The 27,064-nt window shown below is 34.5% G+C and overlaps 1 protein-coding gene across 1 annotated transcript in view; it reads left to right on the top strand.

Moving 5' to 3' along the window:
* LOC148955083 (carboxypeptidase D-like) overlaps positions 1 to 27,064 on the top strand; it is a 91,405-nt gene that overhangs the window by 43,117 nt on the left and 21,224 nt on the right. The window contains exons 4-9 of the mRNA XM_089100182.1: positions 2,465 to 2,602; positions 6,704 to 6,877; positions 12,843 to 12,976; positions 14,410 to 14,546; positions 22,272 to 22,364; positions 25,932 to 26,026. Coding sequence (XP_088956308.1) covers positions 2,465 to 2,602; positions 6,704 to 6,877; positions 12,843 to 12,976; positions 14,410 to 14,546; positions 22,272 to 22,364; positions 25,932 to 26,026 — 771 coding nt within the window. The remainder of the gene's footprint in view (positions 1 to 2,464; positions 2,603 to 6,703; positions 6,878 to 12,842; positions 12,977 to 14,409; positions 14,547 to 22,271; positions 22,365 to 25,931; positions 26,027 to 27,064) is intronic.

The raw sequence follows: 27,064 nt of genomic DNA, 5'->3' as shown, positions 1-27,064 counted from the left end.
TGTTTTTCAGCCATGTTGGCATGTCTTTCTACATTGTTATTCTGTTTCAAAATTCATGTGAAATCCAGCAACAATCTCTATACTCTGCACGAAAAAAAAAATTAGAAACAACAAATTTAAATTAGAATAAAATATTTTAGCGGTTGTGAAAAAAAATGGCAAAAAAAAATTCAATATAAAGTATTGCACTCTAAAATACGGTTGAAGTGGAAGTACTGTGATTATATTAGATAATATAGGCTATTCAAGTTTTATACTTACTTAGCAAATTTCGATATAACTGTCATTTATAGCTACGATTGGCAATGAGATGCTCATGATTGTCAATGCTGTTGACCAAAGAACCTAGAATTCTTTGAGGGATATATCTTTTCCCTGTAGTCTAATGATATTTTGCGATTTTTACACAAGAGATAATAAAATAAGCCAATAAAAATCATAACAAAACGGTAACAAGAGGATAACAAAAGGAAGTTCCTATATCCGGTCCGTTCCTTTTTTTTTAAACTATTATTTTGCCATAAAAACAGGTTATAGATGTTCCACTTTTGTTTGAAGAATTTTGTGTAATTTGTCATGACAGCTTTAGGCATTCCTGAAATGTTCCTGTTCTTTGTCTTTGATAAAGGTAAATTGGCATAAATAGTTGATCCAAGTAACTTGCACGGAGGGGGGGGGGTTGCTGCTTTATTTTCAATATAATTCGCCTGTTTTGTCCACATGCCTGGTTGAGCCGTCCAAGTGTAACATTTTTTAAATCTGCCATGGTAACAATTCAGAAAATTCAGTGGGAAGATACGCTGCTGGTTTTAATTTTATGGTATGGGGTGGCCCAAATAAGAATGGAGGGTTAAAAATATTCATTTCCTTTTTTTGATTTGCTGGCTATTTAGAGTTTTTTTTGGAGATATATGATGACTACATACGATTTTCGGCAAAATGTCAAAAAAATTAATTCTTCTGGTCGGGCTATTTTCTCAACTGAAGGAAATTATCATCGTCATTTTAATAACGGAAAATAAAATTTTAATGGCAGGAAAACCTTTTATTAATATTTGGGCTATTTTGCATTAATCAACGAATTTCAGCATTAGAAAACAGCATTTGTATTAAAAAAACAGGTTTCGGTATTTTTTTAGTGAATTTTGTATTTTGTACCGTCAACTATATACTTAAGTGCGTTTCAGTGGGATCTGGGTTTTGAAAAAACAGTATCTGCCAGCCAAGATTTTTTTTTTACCTTATATACCTGTTTTAAACAAGACAAAAACGAGCATCAACTATGTTTTTGGAAATAACTTTATGCGTGTAAAAAATCGAGAGTCAATTTGACGTTAAATGGGGGGGGGGTCACTGGTTTTAAATTAAGAAGTTCAGTTATGTCTGCTATCGCGATTAATGCTGTATAAGCGCTTAAAATCGAGATAATAAAAATCCTTGTGATCATCTCATCCTTTCAGTTAGGCAACAATTTCTTGGACAACACAGCTTTTTATAATTAAAATATTTAATTAAATATTTCTGTTTGTAATTTCTGATTACAATTAAAATAAAATAAAAATATTAAAAACGATATATAGCTTTTAATAAGACAGCGAAGGTGTAAAGCCTCAAACGTGAAGCACAAAAATAAAATATAGAGTTTCGATATCCTTGTAATTTGTAGTGTAAAACCGACGTTGCATAAGTGAAGCAGCCTTTAGTAACACCTATAAAGGTGTTTAACTGTAAATTTAGTAGGCTTTCCCTTTACAAAAAGCGTTCCCTCTCATATTAAAAGTTTTACCTGTTTTAAATATTCTCGTTTCATTTTAATTTTTTCAGTTGGAATAATTTTTTCCTAGATTACGTCGAAATAACTGTATGTATGCATCAGAAACATCCGCAATGGGAGGACCTTGGGGCCCAATTCTCTCCCCGAAATCCTAAATTTTTTGAATTTTTGGGCACTTCTTATTTACATTATCAAATCAAATTTGTTGTTGTATTGTTTTTCCTTCTTGATTTTTTATTATTGCCACCCTCGACCGAAGAAAATTCCTGCTAATATTCCTAAATATAGTATATAGTACTAAATAATACAGTACTATAGTACAAAATATATAGTACTAAGTATAGTATAAATGTTTCTATTACCTATCACAATTCGAAAAACCGCATTACTGATGGATTTGACAACAACAAGAAAAACAAAAACACAATAAACCCGATTTAACGCTTAAACAACATGACTTGCCTACAGAAGGACATCTTGAAAAGTACTTCCAAAGTTTAGCCGCCTTTAACTTTCAGTACTTTCAAAGTTTTTTTTTTTTTTTCGCAAATGACATTTCTAAACTTAATCCTCTGAGTTCAACCATAATTTAATTTGGCTAACTTCTCCATGTATGAGTTCAGCTATGAATTTCAACATATCAAATGAGTAAAATTAATTAAGTTTTCTTTGTTTGTTTGTTTTTTTCAGTTCCGACTTCTCAAACAGAGAACTTGCTTCATGTAGTTCAGTCATTGAAAACAGAATCTATGCTTGCTGCTGAGAGTAAAAATGCCTATTACAGAAGAACTTTCTCTCCTGTTGAAGAATACCCAGTCGTTAAATCAGGTACGTTTCGCAGAAGTGTCTATTTCAAATCAAGATTTTTTAAGTTTTTGTAAATAGGGAATGAAATAAGAAATCCAAAATTAAGAAGATTTTATTCTTGAGACAGGGGTAGATAACAAAACAATTTCTAAAACTTGGATATTTTAATAATATAGGGGACACTTTTGACCTGGAAAACTCAGGATAAAGTATAAAAACCAGTCGACATCAAGGTTGTTTATCATTGCAAGAAAAAAACGGAGCATAAGAGGGTTCCCTGAGGTACACCACTGTAAATTGGGAGGGGATCAAAATATAAATTTAGGTAGTTGTCAACTTGTGTTCAATTTGATACGGAAGACGAAATTATTCTAATTAAAAAGGGATCAACTTGAAATTCAAGAAGTATTGTAGAAATTGTAAAAGTATCAATATAAACTGACTTTAGGGTCAGTGGCGTAATTTCATCAAAATCACAGGGGGAGGGTAAAGTTGTAGCCCATTTTTCCCAAGTCAAGTGAAAAATGAAATTTGAGCCATATAGTATCATAAAGGCAAAGGTATACTAAAGAAAACTGATCTGTTTCTCTGTTTGCTTGAATTATGTAGGCCTCTCTTAGCTTGGACAAGATTTTTGAATACGCTAAATTTCAGCAGCGGGGGGCAAACTGGGATCTTTGGCACAGTTACCCCCTTCCGCCCTGCTCCATAGCAAATTACGCCCCTGCTTAGGGTTGTATTTAGGGCAAAATTTTCTTCAAATTGATACAATCAGAGTAAAAGAAGAAAAACTTAAGGCGAAAAACTTTTGATATTGAAAACTTAAAGCGAAAATCTTGGATTGATCACAGAAAGAACTAAAAAATTACTTTTATTTTAGATTTTTTTTTACTTAAATTCTGTTAGTGACATCTCATTATTTGACTAGGCTTAGCACTTTGTTTTATTTTTCCGCTTCTTTGTGTGGTTCAAAACACAATAAAACAAAATAGGTATTTGGTATTTGGCATCGGGTATTTGTTCTTACTTAAGTAAATAAGCTATCTCTTCCTGTGTGTGCCCATGTTAGAGAGAGTGGTTTTAACGAAAGGTTAAAAATAAAATACAAATTAGTAGCAAGCAAGGGCTATTAGGTAGATTTATTGTCTTATTAGATATCAGTTGATATGGAAGTGCAAGCAGGTGAAGCGCTACCTATCATTTAACAAGAATGGTGACTATAAATGATAAATACCAGTTTTGCCTATAACCGGTTTTTACTTAATAACCGGTTTTGCCTGCTTCAAATACCTTAGGAAAACCTTGTTGATGGTATGGAAGAAAATTGCAAGGGGCCTGCTGAAACAATCGCTGTCTGTAGTATATTATAGGTTAATACAGTGGCGTATGTCTAGAATAGTGGTTCTGAATCTGTGGTACGCGTATCCCTTGGAGGTACGCAAAAATTTTAGGGGGTACGCGGCCGGCCAACAAATAAATAAAACAACTCTTCAACTCTAGGACTGGTAATTTTATTTATATTTTGTCCATAGTTTACTTAGTACCGGTAACTGAGAAGGGGTACCTAAAATGTTTTGTGGGTAAAAAGGGGTACAGTGTCTAAATAAGTTTGAGAACCACTGGTCTAAAACATAGCAATTTTTGCCCTGTGTCAAGGCTACTGTAAAATTAAGGGCTGGGGGAACATATATAGTAAAAATCCTGTAAACTTTTACGCTGATTCCAAACATATATTCGTCAGTGTTGTGGTATCCATGAAAAGTAATTTGCATGAGGAGTTCTAATGATTGTCACAAAAAGGGGGAGGGGCAACTCAAAGAAATGACAATATCTCAATATAATCATATAAATTAACTCAGCACAATGGAAATCTTTGATTTGACTTTTCAAACATCTGCCTCGAATGATAAACATATCATGTTCTTGGTGGTCATACCAATTGATGGTCATAAACTTTTAGTCGTAGAATTTAGAAAAAAGCTTATTCGAATTAGAATTCTTATAACTAATTCATCTTTTTAGCAACAAAAGACATTGCACAACATCAAAGAGTCGTATTTCTTCATTTTATGCCATAGCACGATATATTTTACCCATAAGAGGCCAGATTCAGTAGCGGTTTTAGATTAGGCCTCATAGTCCGGGGGAGGGTAAAGTATATCATAGGAGTGTATAAACATAAAATAAAATTAATTTAATGCCTGATGTCAGAAAAGCTGGCGGGCGGCTTTACCCATAAGAGGCCAGATTCAGTAGCGGTTTTAGATTAGGCCTCATAGTCTGGGGGAGGGTAAAGTATATCATAGGAGTGTATAAACATAAAATTAAATTAATTTAATGTCTGATGTCAGAAAACCTGGTGGTTGGCTGCCCCCCCCCCCGTCAAGACCTAAAACCGCCACTAGCCAGATTGGCCTTATAAAAAATTGAGAAACACAATCAATTCAAAACCACCAAAAATATTCTCATATTATTATTTAAACTAGCAAGGACAGTAAAAATGGATTGTGATTGTTTTGATCGGTCAAGTTAAAACTTGCACAATATTGATTCCTTGAAAGATTAGGATAAATCGAAAATTCGATTCTTAAAGAAAAAGACATCCATATACAGTTACGGAGTTTTTGGGGGTAGTGGGTGCCAAATTAAAAAAAAAATAAACACTGGTGAAAATCACCAAAATATCAGCTAAACAATATGGCACCAAACAGGTCAATAAGGTTTAGTTTGCCTTTGAAGCTGTAGTTATCTTTGGAGTAAACACATAGTTTATTTTTGAATTTTAACGAACGAAAAGCGTTGTCAGATTTAATAGGTTGGTTTTGCTCGTTTATTTTCACGGTTCATTGCGATAACGGTGACGAAAATGTGGTGCCACCATAGAGTTTCATAATTTTGAAACAATCAAAAGAAAAATGTTAGAAAATCGTAGTTTTCAGGTATAAATAAATGTAAAATGTGTTCACTGAGGAAACATTTTTATGCTGCTTCAACAATTGCAGCAAAATGTTGGAATCCACGCAAATATTGCTGTCAGTTCAAAATTCAATCTTAGATGCTGGGGTTGATGTACAATGCTATTCAGCATAGGGGAAGTTCGGAAGGGGTATGGAGAAGGAAGAATGGTACTTTTTCCAATTTATTTTTTTAATTTAAAAGCCCTCCATATGAAATTTTTTTTTGCTATCAACCCCACCCTTCGCCCCTCATAATGGTGATTAATTCATTCAAAATTACAAGCTTAGGGTATGTTTGCCTGGAATATACTCGCATGTTCTGTCTTCTTCATCTCTTTCTGCCGCAGCTGAAGTGGGCTGCCATTTAGAAAGGTAATAAGCCTAACGCTGTCCTCGAGCGAGGTGCTGCTAGCCTAGTGTCCATTTAAAATAGCGCGGCCATTCTCAAAGGCAAAAGGCCAGAACTAACCCTTGGGATAGGTTCGTCTTATGCTTTTAAAAGGTGCTTAAAAGGAGCCAAAGATCCAGACAAAACTGACAAACATTATAAAAAAAGAAACAGTTTTGTATAGAAGTAAAGGTGATTAAAGTTAAAAGGCACAAAAATAATCAAAATTAGACAGAAGGTGACTTACCACTGTCTCTTGCCACCACATTGGGGAAAGCCCCTTGCCCCCTTTTTGCAGGCCAAGGAGCCTCTAGGGGGTGGTATAGTGTTTAAGTGTACGTACATTTAATCATAAATATATCTTATCTTGTTAAAAAAAGAAGACAAAATACACATAATTTATTAGTTTCATGAATACGTTTTATGGAAAGGGTAAGTTATGTTTTGTTATACTTTGTTTGGGGTAAAAGGGCTCTAATACTTGGTAATTTCAGTCCGTTTTAAATTTAATGATTCCTTAGCTGTGTATAAAACTTGATATTTTTTTTTTAATTTTATATCGGTTCAAGACTGTCCTATATTATAAAATGTATTAAAAGGAACCAAAAATATTTGGATTTAAAACTTCAGTTTATCAAATTCAAGTCAAAAAGATCGTTCAGGACACTGAATTTGTTGGTGGACAGGGACACATTTCGATAATCTCAGCTTTACTTATATTCTCTTCCTTTCCCTTTTTGTTGAATTTTTGAACAATTTATTATAGCATCTTTACAGGTTTATTGGATATGTACAAGGCCAAATTCGACCAATCTCCACTGCCACAACCACCCCCACCTGCATTGGATTTTACTTATCATAATTATACAGTAATGGCTGACTTTTTAAGGAAAACAGCTGCGGCGTATCCCCAACTTGCCAAACTCTATTCCATTGGAAAGTCTGTACAAGGTAAAACCCAAATCACGCTTAGATTTCCTGTTAAACAAACCTTGTTTAAGTAATTTAGAATGAAATTTACTCGAATTTACTAATTTAAAATATGGTTGCCAACAACAGAGCGTTACTTTTCAGTGCGAACTAGCCAAAAACTTGCAAAGGGGTCTTTTTCCTAGAAAAAAAGTGACTGAGTTCATCAGCGAAACATGCAATATACGTTTAAAGATTTCAATAAATAAATGACAGTGTCTTAGGAACTGAAAAGGTAAGGGTGGGCAGGGGTGTAAGGTGGGGTTTGGACAGGGGCGGATCCAGGATTTTTTTTAGGGGGGGGGCAACATAGGTTGATCCGATAAACTTGCGTTAGGAGCAAGTTTGATTAACGCAATAATTAAGTAAATTACACTACTTTAGACTACGTTAGGGGGGTACGCGCCCCCTTGCCCCCCCCGGATTCTCCACTGGGTGGGGAGGGCATGGTGGGGGGGGGGAGTTGAGTATTGAAGAGTGATGGAGACTGGATTTGTTATGATTATTTTTCTTTTTCATTTTTATTTATCTGTTATTATTTTTAATTCAGTTATCTTTTGTTTAATATATAGGTTATAGTTTATTAATTTTTGGTTTATTTATAATAGAATTTTTTAGATAGTTGAGGGTTTTTTTTGGATTTTTAAAAGTGGTGTTAATAGGTAAGTAGTTACGTGGACTTTCATGCGACCGTAAACTCTGATAGGTTTTCTCCATCGCGATAGTATTGTTTAATTTATTTATTTGCGAATTTCAAAATAAAAATCTTAATTTAATCCCTTATAAAAAAAAAATTGTCTAAGGACCTGTCAATCAAGTATGACATGCGTTAAATTTGTGTCAAACTTACTTGCGCAACCATGACTTATTACTGCAGTAATTACTTTTAATGAAAGGTACTTTTACCTAAAGGCAGCTCAAAAATCACTCATGACATTTGGGAGACGCCCAAGTCATAAAAGGGCTGTGAAATACATTGTATGGACCCTTTTGTGAATTTCCTTTTAAACCGACATAATGGGCTATGGGCTATGTCTATAAATGGGCTATGGCATAGTAGTAATTAAATCCACTAAAAATACTATAGCTACAAAAAGGTAGCTCATTTTGAAGACTTTTTATTTAACCTGGGTGAAGTAATTCTTGCCAAATTAGGTTTCTGCCCATCCCCTCGAAGTACTTGCTAGAAACAATTCTGAAAAAAAAATTAGATTGTAGTGTGGTTTTGTCAGCCCAGTATTAAAAAAGGATTCTACCCCGCCCTGTTCAACAAATCAGCTATTGGTAATTTAAAGCTGAATTAACATGAGCATTTTGATATTCCTTATTATTTATTGCTACATAAAATTGCAAATACTTTCATTATTGTTCATATGATTGGGTTAAAACTCATTCGTTCAAAAAAAAAAAAAAACCACCGACCGTTATGACCGAGTCCAAACTTTGTTTCGTTAAATCACAAGATATTTTTGGTGCACACATGCCACCACATTGTGAAAATTTATTGTCACCACCATCTGCTTTGCAAAAAGAATCTGAAGATATTCTTTGTACAAGATTAAATTCTTTTTAATCGTCTGTGACTGTTTAAATCAGAGTTGCCAACTTTTTGGTGTATGAATGTCTCCCCCAAACCTCCAAAAATGTGTCATTTTTATCTAAAACGCGTCCATCTTTAAATCTTCAAAACTAGAGGTGATTTGTTTATCCATTGTATTATTGACCAAAACACGCTTTGTAAACCTCTTTCAAAGCGGCCAGTTAACATAAAATATGAAGAAAACGAAAAAAATCCATATAAAACAGTCATACAAAATGACTTTGTGTGAAAGCACGAAACTCGAATAAACATGTAAATCTCTTGCTTTGGAGAAAATCCTTTACTTACAACATGTTTGGTAAAACCTGGATGCTAAAAAAAAAACGAGAAAAAGCACTACTTGATGAAAAGTAATATATTATTTTTAACAAAATATACATCTAGTTGGGAAATGTTTCGTTTTATGTCACAAATTCACAAAATGTGTCCATTTTTTGCCCTTTTATGTCCCCAATTTCTAAAATGTGTCACTTTTTTGCCCTTTTACGTCATTGCATCCTGGCATATGGGAATATGTCCTTTTGACATAGATTGTGTCCAGTTGGCAACCCTGTTTGTAATGCGTCGCTGCGTCTTGTCGAATTTCATTCATTGATCCATTTTCTTAAAATATTGCTGTTGGGTGTTATATGCACGTCACGTCTCATTCATTCAAACGTGCTGAAAAACACTAAGGTTTTTTTGTTTCTTAGCCTTTAGGGTTTAACCTGAACGAACAACTTTTAAACTTCTCAGAAAACCAATAGTATTATTCTGATGCATCTATATCTAAATTACTATCAGAGGTTTACCTTTGCCAAATTATCAATTGACGGGAAATGATGGATTGCAAAATTTGTACTTTTCGGTCATTCATCTGGGACCAAACGCAAAATAGCTCGTCTTCAAGCGGGGTTGGAAGTGGCCTTTGTATTTTGAAAAAAACTTTATTTTGGGGGGGGTTTAGGGGGGAGTACCTAGGTTAGGCTACGTATTTAATATATGCCATGCTTTAACCCCAACCCACCCCACCTCACCCCCCTAATGTGCAAATATATAGCCCAAATTTGTTTTTAAATTATATTGCCATCATATTTAGTTTTGTTTCATTAGCATTAACCAAACTTGACTTCTCGCGTGGGTTCCAGCTAATTGATAAGTACCGACAATTAATAATGATGCTTTGCTTAAAGCTTAAGTAGATTGGGGTAAAATAGGAGTGTGTGTAACTGTGTTGGCCTAAGGAGGATTCATACTGAACCGAGTTGTTAGTAGTATAACATTGACATTTGACAGGGCATCTATTCTGAAAACTACTCTTAAGAAAAATATTTGGAATTTTTTGGGTGGGTAAAAAGCAAGCTACAATGAACCATAGATGATTGGTAGATTTGCATACGTTGCCAGTAAATTCTGACATCTTGTACGCTAATATAGTTAAGTAAAAAAAAGAGCTGCTTTAATTTTGGGCCTCTGTCAAATCGTCTGAGGAAATGTCAGCATTTTCTTTTATATTGTTGTTAAAACTTGAAAGTCATTTTCCAGGAAACTTACCTGCTCCGTCGCCCAGTACGTATTTTCTCAGCTGCAGCATGCTCATGCCTAAGCTCATGAGCTACTTGCTCATTTTTCAGTTTGTATGAGCATAACGTGTGCCGATAATCATTGCTTACGTGATTTTACTTCAACACTGATGCTTCGATTGTAGATAATATGTGTGACCATTTTTCTATTGTTGGTAAACGGATAGTGAACTCCACGAGAAAATTTTCTGAGGATGGAACATACCACCAGTTTTTACCCGAGGAAAGTGATGTATCTGCATATCTGAAACCAGTGACTGTTAGTGAATTATGTACCACATTGTGGAACATGAGAAATAATGCTTCGGGTGCTGACTTCCTTTCATTGCGTGTACTTGAGTATGTTTTCTCGGAAATATGCGACCAGGTTTGTGTTATATTTAATATGTGCCTAAAAGTTGGTGTTTTTCCCGATTTTATGAAAATTGCTAGAGTGGTTCTGCTTTTTAAGGGCGGGGGAAAAAATTTGCCGAATGATTATAGGCCTATTTCATTGCTGCCAGTTTTATCGAGAGTTTTTGAAAAATTGATTAGTGGCAGGATGTTTGATTTTCTTGAGAATAAAAAGTATTTTAGTAAAACTCAGTTTGGATTCCGAAAAGCAATGTCGACAGATCAAGCTTTTCTTTTTCTCACGACTTCTGTGAACGACGCTCTGGACCAAGGGTGAAAAGTTACATCTGTTTTTTTGGACATTGTGAAAGCCTTTGATGCAGTGGACCATAGAATTCTTCTGGTGAAGCTGAGGAATTGTGGTTTTCGAGGTATGTTTTATCGTCTATTGGAATTTTTTCTCCAAGATAGAAAGAAGTTTGTCAGTGCTGGTGAAATTAAATCGCAAGTTAAAAGTGTTGATTTCGGTGTCCCTCAAGGGTCTGTTTTGGGGCCACTACTGTTTCTTATATATATTGATGACCTGCGAAATGCTATCGATGGACTGTCTTTTGATTTAAAATTTCGTGATACTGGAGCATCAAAATCTATTTTGCCTTATTTTGCTGATGACACGCATCTAACTGTTGCTGCAAAAACCGGGGAATTGCTTATACAGAATCTTCAGACTGGCATGTTAAACATTGAGAAATGGATGAGGGTTAACAGACTTCAGCTAACCATGCAAAATCCCATTTTGTAATGTATGGGAGAAGTAGCAATTACTACCCTTGAATTGAAAAAATACAGTTAGGTGAAAATATTCTGCCTCGGGAAGTTTCGACAAAGTATCTAGGGGTGATTGTTGATGAGTGCCTTAACTTCAAAGAGCACATTTCATGTGTTAGTGGCAAAGTGGCAAGAAATGTTGGGATTATGAGGAAACTGAAGCACTTTTTTCCGAAAGACATTATGAGATTGCTTTATTTTTCTTTTGTTCACCCATACCTTCTATATGGTTGCCTTGTGTGGTCAAGCACGTTTTTAATTCACCTTCGTCCCCTTAGAAGCTTACAAAATAATGCTCTACGTGTTTTAACTGGAGATAATCATAATATGTCTGTTAGACATAGATATAATCAAGTAAATATATTACCGATGGCTGGATTATTCCGTTTTTATAATGCTCTTTTTATGTTTAAATATACACACGCATTATTACCTGAGTGTTTTAGGGAAATGTTTACAAGTGGTGTTAATTTTCATAGTTACTCGAATAGAACATCAACACTAGTTCGGCGACCTCAGGTTATTACAAAGTGATCCGTTTTTTCCATAAGACATGTTGGCCCTCGGGTATGGGAACCATTAACGCAGGCAATTTCAACAATTGATGAGCTAAATGAATTTCGTAGTAAATTAAAAGGACAGTGTTTGTCTACATATGAGTTTTAATCCTTGCTGGGCGAATTTTCTCTCAAGTGATTGTGACACTTTTTTTTTTGGGAGGGCGACGAGGAGGTAGAATAGAATGAATGATTTTTAGTTTTGTGTCTTCGGTATCCAATTAGGTCGTGAAGTTATTAGAAATTAATTTATTTCGTTTATTTTTATTTATTTATTTTCTTATTATTATTATTTGTCCTTTTTTTTTGGGGGGGGGGGTCTAAGGCTGGCTGGTAGTAATTGTGTATGTAGGGTTTTGTAAAGGGTGATGTGTACCCATATAAGTTTAATAAACTTCGGGTTTTGTTGTTAATATGTTATATTTTTTTTAATAAAACCTTTTTCTCTCATTACTAATTTGTATTAGCGAATGATTTGCTGGCACCGACTGTAATAATTTTTGTGAAAGTGAAAGGTTTCATTTTTTCCGACTTCCACCGCCTTTTTTACGACTTATAGAGTTACTCGAGATTGTATAATATAATTAAAATATAGTATGCTTATCCGACAACTAACTAATTTTCTGCATAAAATTATAATTTCATTAGTTCGATTCCGACTTTTTTTTGCAAATCTTTAGTCTCTGAATATGAAACAAAAAAAAAACCTTCCGTGCGAGCTTAGACAGATTGGCTGCTCTTCCTTCTCTTCGAGTTCATGCTTGGTTTAGTCCCTTCGGAAAAAAAGTAAAATTTGATGCTGAAAAGCACAATAACGATTCAGCTTACTTGTTTTGGGGAAATAAGGTGTAAAACTCAATTTAACAGAGCACGTTTTAAATACATATTTGATATATTTTTCAAGGGGATCTTTGAATGCATATTTTCGTATTTTGTATTTCGTTTCCCTAGATTTTAGTCACAGAAATGAAATCCCAAGGTCTCGGGGAAAATTTCGAGAAGGGGCTGCGCTGGTTTTGGCTGCTCTTACAAGTTGTAAAATTCAGATTTTTCTTCTTTTGTACTAGGCAGAGATCTTTGGGTCGTCTTGGTAACAAATGGAGCCAATCAAATAGATATTGGAAAACCGAATGTCAAAATTGTTGGGAATATCCACGGGAATGAAGCCGTTGGACGGGAAGTTTCTCTTCATTTGATTGAGGTATTCGAAAGTTTTTCAAGTTTTCCTTTGAATAAATAGCCTAGGAAATGTAACCCTCTTTTGGTGAGAATATCTAACAAGAACACAGAGCCCACTCTAACAGCATGATTAAAAGATACTGAATTAAAAGCAAAAGGAAAAAAAAATTGCTAAGGCCCAGTTTACCAAAATTTTGATTTTCCAATATATAAACTAAACAGGTCAGTGGAAAACTGATAGCTTTTTATAGAACTAAATTTTCAGAGGCATTTTTCTTTCTCAGGCAGAGGCCTTGCAAAACGAATTACAACCCATATTTGTTTTATATTCTAATTGCAGGTAAATTAAAGTATTACTTTTGATAATAAGACCCCCCCCCTCCCTAAAATGGATGGATGTGTGAAACCTTATACCTATTTTCTTATGGTAAAAGAGGGAAAGATCAGTTTTTTGCTCACTGGTACAGTTGCTACGTAACATGGAAAAAAATTCTAGAAACAAATTTAGAACCCAAATTAGGACCAGATAATGTAATCTCAAGTTTCTACCTTCCCCCTTTTCGAAGACAGAATTCTCACAAGCTATAATATTTTGCGGGTAAATAAAACAGTCTTGAGTTTATAGTGTAATTATGAGAGATGATTGTAATTGTAAATAGGAGAGGTGTTGTAATTATAAATAGGAGAGGTGTTTAAACTCTTGAGCTGGGTACTTGTCAGAGTCGAAAGACTATGTGAAAATAGACGGTAGTTATACAAAAAAGCTGTTAAAATCAGGCTCAAATCTTCTTAACCTTCTTGCAAACATCTAAATTCAAAGAAAAACAGACTATGAGGCCAAGCCCCTTCCCCTTCTGAGTATGTCCCTGATGCACTATGATAAAATTCCGATCACTAGGAAATAGGAATAATTGAAACGAATATTGGGTTAAACAGTTAACACACTTTAGAAAACATCATAAAAAGGTGTAAAAACGCTATTCAAAAACTAAAAGAAAAGAAAAGAAACGTGAATGTGGTAAAAACTTTAGTTTATTGTAACAACAAATTTCAAACATTTGTAAGGCATTAGAGACCAAAGCCGTATCGATAGGGGGTGGGGGGTTTCAACCCCTCCCCCTTGAAATGTTTGTCTGACTCGTAAAACGTAATAAAAAAACATGAAAACACATTTCTAATGCATCTTTTAAAGTTTTTTTTTTTGTAAATCTGCCCCACACCCCGGACAAAAATCCTGGATACGGCCTTGCCTGAGACATATCTGAAACTTCAGGTGGCAAGCGTTGTTTTGATTGTTTAAGAAACAAAGCCCAAAGAACGCATAAGAAACGATGGAAACGCACAAGAACATAAAAAAAGATTTATTCAAAAATGTACAATCTTTTAGAAATATACAAGAACAGTTTTTTGAATATTTTTTCCTTTTATGATTTATTTTTAATCTTTTTTTTTCAGTATCTGCTGGCTAAATATCACACTGAACCCTATGTAAAATGGCTACTGGATCATACGAAGATTCATATCTTGCCCTCCTTGAATCCAGATGGTTTTGAAGTATCAAGAGAAGGGTCTTGTCAGGGCGGACAGGGAAGGCAAGTATTCCCAGTTTCCATTGTAGTATTAGCAGTATAGTCTACTGCTAGAATTTAAATACCTAATCCTTCCGACATTCTAATACTTTAGCTGCATTTGCATTTTCAATATATTGTCTGCGGTGCTTGTAACTAACCATACGTCGAGAATCCTGAAATTAAGAAAAAGAGTCCGAAATTCTTTTAGACATCATTGATCAGTTTGATCACTTATGATCGATCACTCTATTGCGTGATCATAGTGCAAAATTCCTGATATTAGCACGGCTGGATGTCATTCAGCTTGAGCAGATCGAATGCTTCAAACTTAGCATGGTGTTTACAAGGAGGTGGCACGGATAGCCCAGAAATATATTGAAGGAGAAGTTCTCTAGATTTTGAGGATGTCAGCAGATCAGGATTGTATCCAGGATTTTTGTTCGGGGGGGGGGGATTTTTTGGATTTTTGAAAAGAATTCTTTAAAAATCGCATCAAGAATTTGTATATATGCATTTTTGTTAAGTTTTACGAGTCACACAAACATTTAGGGGGAGGGTTCAAACCCCTCAAACCTCCCCCTTGATATTGGGGATATTAGTAGCCTGTCCAAAAGAATCTAAAGTGGATTATAGGTTACTTACAACATAATCTTTTTGTATATTAAATACGTATGTTGCCTTTAGTTCGGAATGAGTATCGTGATCTTCTGGAAATTAACGCTAATTCGGGAGCACCACTTTGGCACCCACAAATTGGTCTAAAAAGCCTTATATTTATTGCAGGATCAGTCCATTGCTGGCAAAATGTCGAACATCTTGAGCGGTGGAACAAAAATGAAAGAGGATCGGAGAAACCTCCACATGAATTAGGACTAGTTTAAGAAAAGTAAATAAGTGTTATCACCACAAGGTGACTATTTTTAAAGATAAACCTAGCCATTACTTTAACAGAAAACGCGGATACTTTCTAGATTAACAGGGGAGACGGTCTGAACCGTCAATTAAGTAGATTTCCAGGCCCTATAAGTTGTTAACCTGTTATAGTGGCTGACAATTTCAACAAACCTGACTATCACCTTACTTTAAATATTTAAATTTCAATTTTAAGAATATTGAACTTTATTATATGTCAATGATATTCTCATTTTTTGTGAATTGCAGCTAATGTATATTCACCTGCTACGAATCACCCGTGTTTTTTTTACTAAATTTCCTAGGGTCCTAATTTTAGAAAAATATTCGCCAGAGTTTAGATTCTTTTGAATTTTTGTGTGTTACAGAATCAATAAATTGGGTCACCATTTAGGATTCGATTTGTCCATCCTGGATACTGACATACCGAGTTTAGACAGAATCTTCCTAGCGTACTTATAATTTTTAACTGGAAATTACTAGTACCATAGATGCTGGCAGGGAGGGGGACTAGGGGGGATTACCCCTGCTAAAAAAGGGAAGACAACAAAATCTTTACTTTGGGACCTAGGCTGCTGTGCATTTGCTTCTTTTTGTCCTCAGATTGATACAAAACCAGGTCATTCATTTAAAATAATTTAATTTATTATCATCACACCTATCCAATGCAATACGAATCGCATTGACAGCAGCAATAATTCTTCCTTTCTTTATAATATTTATTATTTCTTACAATAATAATATTATTATGTTTATAGTATAATTATAAATGATATAATATTTATTTTTATATTTCTACCGTCAAATGACATTTTTTATTTGACGGTGTACACACGGTAATATTTGACGGTGTTTCAAGTAATACCGGATAATATTTATTATTATATTTCACTAGAAATAATAATATTTGTTATTTCTACCGTCAAATGAAAATAATATTTTACGTTTATAACAGTTTAATTTCCATAAAATTTATTTATAGCACACTTTTGCGTTCTTAGGCATGCTATAAAAAGCCCGTCCCGCCCACCGAAAGGAATTCAAAAACCGCCAAAAAAGAATCTTACCTAAAGCCCTCCAATTCGTGTCCTAGCCCAAACTGACTTTATTTTATTTTAGATGTTTTTTTGTGATGGAAAAAAAAATAATAGATAATTTTCCAAAAATAGAGTAGTGGGGAAATGGACCTGGAGCAATTCTGCACGATAATTTCTTAAAATTTTATTTCTCCTTGTCTTTTGCTTAGTCCCTCTTATTATGATTGTTATTCATTCTAAAACCCGTTATACAGTAACTGTTGCAAAACCCATCATAACGCTATACAGTAACGTTATACTGCAAACAACGGATAGGAAAGAGCAAAAAGCAGAAAGAGAAACAAAAATTCACAACGAATAAATAGAAACTCCAATTAGATCAATAAAAAATATTAGTAAGATATTTACGTTATATATAAACTTAAATATTCACGACGCACTAGCAAAGGCTACCAAGGAAAGATCACAATGTTTCTATTATGTTTTCATTTAATTAAGTTACATCTTCCTCTGGGTCAGCTACTCCGAACCCCTAAATTATTTCGGGTCCACGAGGGAGCGGAAGCTGCTGTTTAGCAAAACTGGAGAACCGGAACGAATTATTTTCTGATTTAGTAAACATCTTCCAAAAGGGACCAACGTGCAGAATGTGAAGAAGTGCAAATGAGTTTAAAAGATGTGCAAAAAGGTGTGATGAAGTGCAATTTTGCCGTAACTGTAGATGAATATATTGTAGCAATTCTTCTGGTTTGTCAGGGGCTGATAGGAGTGAGAATGAGTTGAACGAATGGAAGGCAGAGACAAATGACACTCCCTATTGACGGGTTCAGAGAGAAAACAAGGCTTCCATATTGGACTTTCACGTCAGGTGAAAACGAGGAACTTTCAAGACCAAGTCCCTCGGTAAGTTTGAGATCAAGCGTTATCTTGCAGACTTTTGAAAATTTCAGGAAGACATCCAATAGTTTGACATGATGTATGTTTATCATCGAAATTTGTAATAAAAGAGGCATGGATATCACTAGAAAGTAAGAAGAAGGACAATGTTCTTGGGGCTCAACAACATAGCTGTTAAACAGAACAGGAAAGGAAAGCACGCCTTGGCAGTCTCCCTTTTGGACAAGAACTCTGGTACTTTCCCATTATATGGGCCTTTACAAGGAAACCAGTTACGAAAAACTTGTTTTTGACGGGTCAATTCAAGAGACGGCTATAGAGTAATGCAATCCATAGCGGGGTTTTCATTGCGTATACGATATTTAAAGTGTTGTTTTTTGGGGTTTGGGGGGGGGGGGGACGGGAAAGGTACTTAGGTTAGGTTACGTATTTAATATATGCTATGCTTTACCCCCCACCCCCACCCCCCTAAAGTGCAAATATAAAGCCCAAATTTGTTTATAAACTATTATATATTAATCCTATTTTATTTCATTTAACCAAACTTGACTTTTTAGAAAGGCCTATATAATGGGAAAGTACCAGAACACTTTTATCACAGGGTACCGGCACCTTAGGCTTTGGAACAGGGCCTTTAGATGAACTTGAAGGAAAGAGTATGGATCACAAAAAGCCTTAATTATGCAACAATTCACCCTAGTTTCAGCAGCAAGAAGAAATAAAAACGTAGATTTTGCTTTATGTTTTTTCGTGCTTTATGTTTCTTTTTCGTCAGTTATTAACGTTTGACAAAAAAAAGACTTCAACAATATTTCATAATATAATCTGTAGCTTGTTTTTTACATTTCACTGAGGAATTATGTGAAAGCCGTCCAAAGTCTGATGTTCTTCCAGAAACAATGAATACGACACACATCAAACAGTTCGTGGTAACGAACTGCAAGTAAGGAGCGACTTTGATAATATTGACATTCTGATAACAATAGATACATTAAAAGAAAGCGATTTTTATGCTGATTCCAAATATACAAAATTCATTAATTTTAATTTTACCCATCAAAATTTATGAGCTGGACAAAATTTGTCTGATTTTCCAAAAAGGTGGGAAACACTCCCAAAAAAGTCAGGGATCGCAGCATCAGGTTCAGACTATCAGAGAACCCTAACTTACAGTTTCTAAGCTCCCATCTGCAATAATGTGGAATTTTGTGTTGTTCGCCAAAAGATGCGTCTTTATTTGTCTTTTTTTCCAGGGATAATCGTTTTGAACCAATGGTCCTAGAAGATCAGTAAAGGGCCCATTGAAGCAGAAATTGAAAGGTTTATTGCCTTTTGTAATAGACCAAAAATATTTGACGGGGAACTAGCTCCCTCCTACGCCCCTTTTTTCTAAAGTCATCCGATCAAAATTTTTAGATAGCCATTTTGTTCAGCATAGCTGAAAGGTCCAATAGATATGCCTCTGGGAATGACATGACCCCCTACAACCCCTCGGTAAAGGGCTGTAAGTTATGAAATTTTCCAATTTTTTACATATGATATTTATTATTGAGAAGCATAGGGACATTTTGGGTGGTGGGGGGGGGGGGTGAGGGAGATCTTCCGTGGGAAGGAAAGTATCTAGGGGCAAACTTTCCAGGGGAAATTTTTACACAAGCGGGGGATTTTCTAGAACGATTATACCATATTCTTTTTATTTGTTTTACTTTCACGTTAGCGACTGAATTTTGCATGTGGAGATGTTCCATGGGACCGATCTCGTTGCAATTTTTCGTGCGGTTTGAATTGTCTGTGGAATTTTTCCGTGGGGGGGGGGTGTTATTTCTGCGGGATAAATTTTCATTGGGGAATGGGTAGTTCCTGGAAAGATTTTCTACGGAGAGGATTTCCGGCATTATTTGAAAAATGATCAGAAATTAAATAAGAAACCACTCTTTTTTTCAAATGAAAGTAGCCTCAGAAGAATTTTCGAGGTGGAATTGTCCGCTGGAAGTTTTCTGAGGATGGTATTGTATGGGGCCAATTTTACTCGGGATGAACTTTCCAGGGAATAATTTTTTGTGGAGGGGGAATTTTCCATAGAGGAGGGACGCCGATTTCCCAGAATTGTGTGAAAAAAGATCAAAAATCAAGTAAACAAGGAGGCACATTAAAACTTAAAGTAGCAACATTTAAAACTTAAAACAAACGGAAATTATTCCGTATATGAGGGAGATTGCCCCCTCATCAATACCTCGCTCTTTACGCTAAAGTTTGCCTTTTAACCCCGATTCTTTAAGAACAACTCCTGATACACACGAGAAATTCAACAATTTCTGTTCCTTTTAAGTTTTAATATTATTCCTTACTTTCAATTGAAAAACTTTGATTTTTTATTTAATTACAATTTACCCCAATTGGAATTAAATACATATTAAGGGAAATACTGACATAAAAAAATATTGCAAGGTCTGTCGAGGATCGATACAAAGCAATATGACTATAAACATAACTGGAATTGAATAAAAAACAAGATTTTATGATGAAAATATAGAGTGACACTAACACCTAAATCGAAGAAAATTACCCTGTATATGATGCAGTCTATCACTTTCTAAACGCCTTCCCCCTCAGCACTCTGTTTATTCTATAGTTTAACCTGTGCCTTATTAAGAGTAGAATAAATATCTATAATATGCTGAAAGTTCAGTGTAAGCAGTAAAGAGTGGGCCTAGAAAAGCGGGTATACCCCATTCCAAGAATTATTTATTTTTGTTTTAAGCCGTAATATTTCTGTTTGCATGCTTTTGAAAACTGTTGTTTTTTATTGATGACCATTCACTGGCAGATACAGGAGGTAGGGGAGCCCTCTCCCCCAATTTTTTTATGGCACCCTCTTATCCTGTTTTTTTTTTCTTTTTTACTCTTTTTTTTAAATAAATTTGTCAGTTTGGTCAATTATTGGCCCCTTTCTTACATTCCCACCCCCCTAAGATTTTGCTCATTGGCGCCCTTGTCATATTGGGCCTCCCCCAAGATTTTGTTCTAGATACGCCCTGTGACTATTTCTAACATAGTATTCAGGGTTGTCCTAAATACGAGAAACAGCCGAGTCTTAACTCTATGGTGGATTAATAATTTAAAGACATGTTTGATTCAGCTCAAAACAGTGGAAGTTCAATACAAAATAATTCTTATCATATAACTCTTGATCTACGAATAAAAGGTAGATCAACTAGCCAAAGTTAGATCAACTAACCAAGCTACTATGTGATAGCGACGAAGAGTGTGTTCCAGGCCGGCATTGCAATTTAATTCGTATTTACTTCAAATTTAATACGAATTAACTGCCAACCTGGAACAGTTTATTAACTAATGCCTTAATATGCATTGTAATTTTTTATTAAAACACGATTAATTTTAATAAGGAATGAGTAAAATATGAAAAAAGTGAGTTTTGATCCCTTAATACTCATTAATTACTATTAGATTGGTCATTTGCCTCCATTTTCCCCACTTTGATGATGAATGTACAGAAGTTAATTCAGTAAATATGCATTCACAAAAATTTAATACAAAATTTAATACGGATTTAATTTTCGATCGTTCCAGATATTAAATAGCTCTCATCTGGAACAAAATATTAAATGTCATTAACTTTTCGTCGGACCGGGAACACGCCCGAAAACGTGTTTTTCTTATCCTCGAACACATACCGTGAACAAATCACAGACACAGCAGAAGAGTCTAAGCCCTCTTCCTTTAAGATGAAAGTGCTTGTCGACTCTTGCTTGTAATTGAATTTTTGCAAATTATACAAGCAAAAAGTCTTCTACCACTATTTCCTTATATTTTAATGAATCTGCAGAAACTTATTAAAGAGCCAAACATATTGGAGAATGTTATGCCTCTTGCTTATCAAGTTATTTTCATAATTTATATTATAACGTTATATTATTACGTTATATTATTACATTATATTATTACGTTACATTGTAACGTAATTTGCAAATCACGTTATTTCATAATTTACATAATTATTGTATCGCAGGCAGGCGGTGAAAACCATGTATTTTCGACATAACACCTTTAAATTAGGTGTTGCTTTCTTAGACCACACTGCCGTTCTAAGACGAACAAATAAACTTTCAAATGGAGATAAATCCATTTATTTAGACAGTGAAAAAACAGGTACGAAAGTCCAGATATTTCGCTCACATATACAGCGACCGTCTTCAGTAGAAATACTCTACTTCTACTGAGTATTTCTACTGAAGACGGTCGCTGTATATGGGACCCAAATATCTGGACTGTTGTACCTGTTTTTTCACTGGCTAAATAAATGGATTTATCCCCATTTGAAAGTTTATTTGAAAACCATGTATCCGTACTATTCCGCCCTTTTTTTTCTAACCCGACTCTAATGTATTTCTGTAAAGCTAACTTTGGGAAACGTGTTCAAGTTGAAGAAATACCGAAATGACGTTCGAAGTTTAAATTCATGTCTCGTATCCTAAATTGTTATATTATATTTGTATTTGTTGGTGTTTGCGTTTTTTTTTGCTCTTCTGAATAATATGTAATTATGTGCAGCAATATATAATATACATGCAACAATATATAAAATAATATATATGTAGACAAGTGGTTTTGACTGTTCATTACCAATATTTAAAATACATTTTTCTTAGAGCTTAAAGTTTTCAGTGGTTTTTCTTAGAGCTTAAAGTTTTCAGTGGTACGCTTAAAACCTAATATATATAGCAATGTATTCAAAGATGCTTATTTGTCTTGTCGTAGCTGTTTTTTACTAATCAATTCCCTAAGAGTCTCTTCTTGGAAAATCAAAGGGTTGATGGCCTAATTTAGTGTACTTCCTCCCAACAATGCCCATAATTATCTGACCAATATTTTTTTTCAGATACAATGCAATGGGTTTTGACTTGAATAGAAATTTCCCTGACTATTTTAAAACGAATATGAAACATCCACAACAAGAAACGGAAGCCTACAAGTAAGTGAGTGATATGTCTCGGTTTGCATACATAAATTCCCAAATTTTGGGAGATTAGGGTATTTTTTCCTAGGAGGGGACGTTGCTGTAAATAATTTGAGATCATCACAAAATGAGGAAGCATATGACAGCGATGGAAAGCGAGGTAAGTCACGGTCATTAGTAAAAAGGAGAAAAATTCGTATATTTCGGTTGTGACATCCGCTCAGCCGTCCTGAAAAGGCCCTCTTCACCTTTGCTTAAGAAAGGGCCTCTTCAACTTTAGTTTTTGTTTTTCTAGGTTTGTATTTTTATATTGTCCTGTTGACTTTTTATTCTTCATCCTCCATCTAGGATGGCTGAGTGGAAATTTAAGCCGAAGTGTTTGCATTTTTCTCTTTCTTCCCTGGCCGGGAATCAACTTATTTTTTTCTTGTTTTTGGCGACTTTGTTGCTTAAAGCATGACGTCGTAAACCCAAGTGTGCTTGTAAATGTTTCTTCTGGGAAGACGGGTCCCTTACATCGATACTCCTTTGTGAGGACACTTCTTAGATTTTTATATCGTCATCTTTCATGTCGCATAAAAGCCACTTGTAAATCGTATCTAATAAGGTGGCTTAAAGAGCCAGTTGATTAATAATTCACAGAACAAGGATAATTCGATAGCCAACAAAAAATCCCTAATTCTTCAGTCGATTTCGCTTTAGAGATCCCAACCGATATCCCAACTCTATCCCAACCGATATATCTCTCTCCTCTTCTTTTAAAACTATTTTCAGGAATTTTTCCAACTCCTTTTTTTTCATGCTCTTATACCAACTTGGTCTTTTTTTTGTTTTCACACTTTCTTTTTTTCTGATTATCATTATTATTACTGCTTGTCTTTTAAGTATTTTTACTGTATTATAGTGTATGTTCTCCTTTTTTTTTATTTTGTATGTACTGCGTGATTTTAGTGTATTGCTTATGCTTATTTCAGTGCTTTATTAATGTATTGTGTGGCCCACAGCAAGCCAAGCTTTTTGGGCCGAATAACCGTTTCGCTTGTGTAATAGTATTTTAGTAATAATAAAATAATATGATCGACGGATTAAATGTACTTCCAGTCACTTTTCTCTGACAGTCCAGGGTAAATCAGATGAATTGGAATTTTGGTAATTCGTTGATTTTGGAGATAGTGGCTCTGGAGCCACACTTAGGCTCTAGGACCTAGAGCGGGTAACCTAGGTGGCCTAGGATTTGCTTCCCAAGGCAATTGCTTTTCCAATTTTCAGTGTTGTATATATATATATATATATATATATATATATATATATATATATATATATATATATATATATATATATATTATATATATATATATATATATATATATATATATATATATATATATATATATATATATATATATATATATATATATATATATATATATATATATACACACATATATGAAAGTCCTGCCGTTTCGCCACCAGACCCCGGCACTTGGCACGTGGCAGGCTTGTATATGTGGATTCTCATTGTCGCTTGTCTTTTAACCACAGACGTGAGCCTCTTGTTGATGTCATGACATCACCACAGGTTTGTTACAACCATTCTGAGAAAAATACGAACTCTTCCTGAAAGTCCTGACCTATTTTGATGGTTTTTGGGGCCAGTCATACTCGCTTTCTTGATGTTGCTTGTAATTCTCGCTGCCACTTATCTTCTAACCGCATATTTATTTTTTATCGATGTCGCATATCTTTTAACCGCTTAATTCTTCGCTTTTTACTTTCATTTTTAATTCGTTCCACTCCTCGTTGTCATATGTATTGTAACCGAATATTTCTTTGAAATTCACTTTTGTTTTGACTTGTTTTAGTTCTTGCTGCCGATTATCTACGAACTGGATATTCCATTGTTCTTCCCTTTTGTTTTTGACTCGTTGTGATTTTCGCTGACGTAAGTATTCTGACTGTATATTTCTTTGTTCTTCGTTTTTGTTTATCATTACTTTTGACTTTTGTTCAATACCCTTTACCTTAGCTGCTTGGATTGGTCAGATCCAGCCAGATCGGATTGTCACGTTTGAATGTCTAGGTTCTTGATTTGTCCTCTAGGCATTATAATTACTCTCTTTACTTGCTCTACTCTAGGCATTATGAAACTTCTTAAAACACCTTTTGTAAATAGACTAGTTACACTGGGTATTTTATACTTGGCTATGTTCCTTTTGTAATGTTGTATGCGTCATAGATATAAAATCGATACGTTCACTCTTGGGAGGAGGGAATGATATAATTTGTTCTCTTGAAATATGTCAATTACATTTACAAAATAAATATAATTAAATATGAAATATTATTAAGGATGTATTTTAAGTCAGTGACACTTGGCTTAAAATATAGCTAGCTAATGGCCAAGATTTGCTGGATTGTGGCATGCATTAAGCCTTCTTTAAAATTTGTGTCTTTCTTTTTTATGAATCAACCAGGATTCTATGTGCAGTAAAAAAATAAAACGAAGTATTTCAGTTAAGCTTAAAGCTTAAGCTAAATTATTATTTATATAAATTAAATTATTAAATGGCTTTAGAAAAGAAAACCAGGATTCTATGTGCAGAAAGATAAAATAAAACGAAGTATTTCAGTTAAGCTTAAAGCTTAAGCTAAATTATTATTTATATAAATTAAATTATTAAATGGCTTTAGAAAAGAAAACCAGGATTCTATGTGTAGAAAGATAAAATAAAACGAAGTATTTCAGTTAAGCTTAAAGCTTAAGCTAAATTATAATTTATATAAATTAAATTATTAAATGGCTTTAGAAAAGAAAACCAGGATTCTATGTGCAGAAAGATAAAATAAAACGAAGTATTTCACTTGGGGAAATATTAAGCAGAAACGGAACAAGTTCTACAAAACTACAGGAAGAAATAGTTAAAATATATGCTAGTAAGAACCAGAAATCTTTGGAAAACATTCAGTAGTGAGAAAAACTCATGACCCTTTCTGCTCTGAATTAACCACTTTGGTCAATCGTTATTGCCCTACTAGGCACGATGGGGCCCGAGGCGTGATTCCCGATGCTGCAAGGCTGGGAGACAGGACTGGTAGATGTCCCTGTAAGATGCGTCCAGTAACTGAAACGTTGATTCAACGCTCCATGCGCCATCAATGGCTCGGGTGGATCTTTATCCTTGCTTCCTTTTTTATCAGTCAGTATTTGTTCTAGTTGTTTTATGTTTTTTTGCTATTTCTACTTGAATGTTTTTTATAATAAATGTTGACTGAAATATAGTTTCATCTGTCCACCATCGGGAATACCTTGAGAAAAAGTGTCAGTTATTTTATGTTGTTTTAATCTATTTGGCTTCTATAATACTGGTGACAAAGTCATATCTCGTCTAATTATGGTGCAGATGTCTTGGTGCTCTGTTGCTGCCGATTCTATCCACCTTTTTTCGGTTATGTGCTCAATGGCTTAGTTCTGTACATGGGCACCCATAAGCTGAATTTTAGGTGGGGGGCTCTTGTGACAGTACAGCGTGTGTTTTTTTTTTGTATCCCTTTCTTTAATTACAATGTTGTTTTTATTTTTAGATCATGGATAGCAAAAGAAAGTTTTGTTCTCTCCGCCAGCCTTCATGGTGGAGCATTGGTTGTAACATACCCGTTTGATAACTCACCCAATGCAAGTAAGAGTTGCTTTCTTTTAATTGTTTAAAGATTAAAATTTTACTATCAAATAAAATTTACTTCATGGTTTAAATACTGGTTCTTAGAAGAATCACTTGAGGTAACAACTATCGACGCTTGATGCTCTTATTTGTTATCATTTTTTTTTACCAATAAATCTAGGCTACCAAAGTTGATAGTATATCCTAAAGAAAGGCAAATCTACTAATTCAAATTTTTTATTTAAAGTAGTAAAAATAATACCGGAAGTGAAAATCCTACCTGATCTGTTTTGTTTTTCAGTTTTACCTGATCAGTTTTCGTTCCTCATTGATCGGTGATCAGTTCTTCACTGATCAGTGATCAGTTTTCAGTCCTATCTGATCAGTTTTGTTTTTCAGTTATTTTCAAATTTAAAACTGTAGCCCGAATTGAGATTAATGTATGGTTCTTTTGTTGTACCGGTTTTGTGCTCCTTACGTAAATGCCGTCACGAAGTTGGCTGAATTACGGTGTATTTATACTAAAAGAGTGGGAACTGGTCCGAGTGTCGGCAAAAATTAAGCCATCAGTGTCATCTAGAATTTGGCTACACGTATCATTTTTCAAGCTTTGTAATCGTTTTTCTGTCTGGAACTGAGATCAGGCACTTATTACTACATTATTTTATGGACTACACAAATTAAATTAATTATTCTTCTTATTACACAGAAAAAATGTCCAAGTGTCGACAAACGCTAGATGGCGTTGAGAGTTTTTTGTCGACACCAGCGCCAGTTCCTACTCTTGTACGATACCTCAAATAATTTATGTCAATATTTGCTCAAAATCTGAACGTTTACAATAAGTATGATAAGGTATGTTTTCAGTGCGAAAAAAAGGCCAGAGAAATATTTTTATTTAATAATCGGGTTTATTACAGCATGATTAACTCATGAATTAATAATTTCATTGTAGGTAAGACCAACGGTTGTATCTGGTACTTCAAAATTGACATGTAGGACAGTCTCACCTTCTTCCCAGCTACTGCCCAAGAAAAGTTTAAAATTTTGTTTTCT

Source organism: Artemia sp. Qi Xiang Cuo, chromosome 2 (assembly GCF_049724085.1).
Source record: "Artemia sp. Qi Xiang Cuo chromosome 2, ASM4972408v1, whole genome shotgun sequence".
Lineage (NCBI taxonomy): Eukaryota > Metazoa > Arthropoda > Branchiopoda > Anostraca > Artemiidae > Artemia > Artemia sp. Qi Xiang Cuo.
This window is presented reverse-complemented; position numbering and strand designations above follow the sequence as displayed.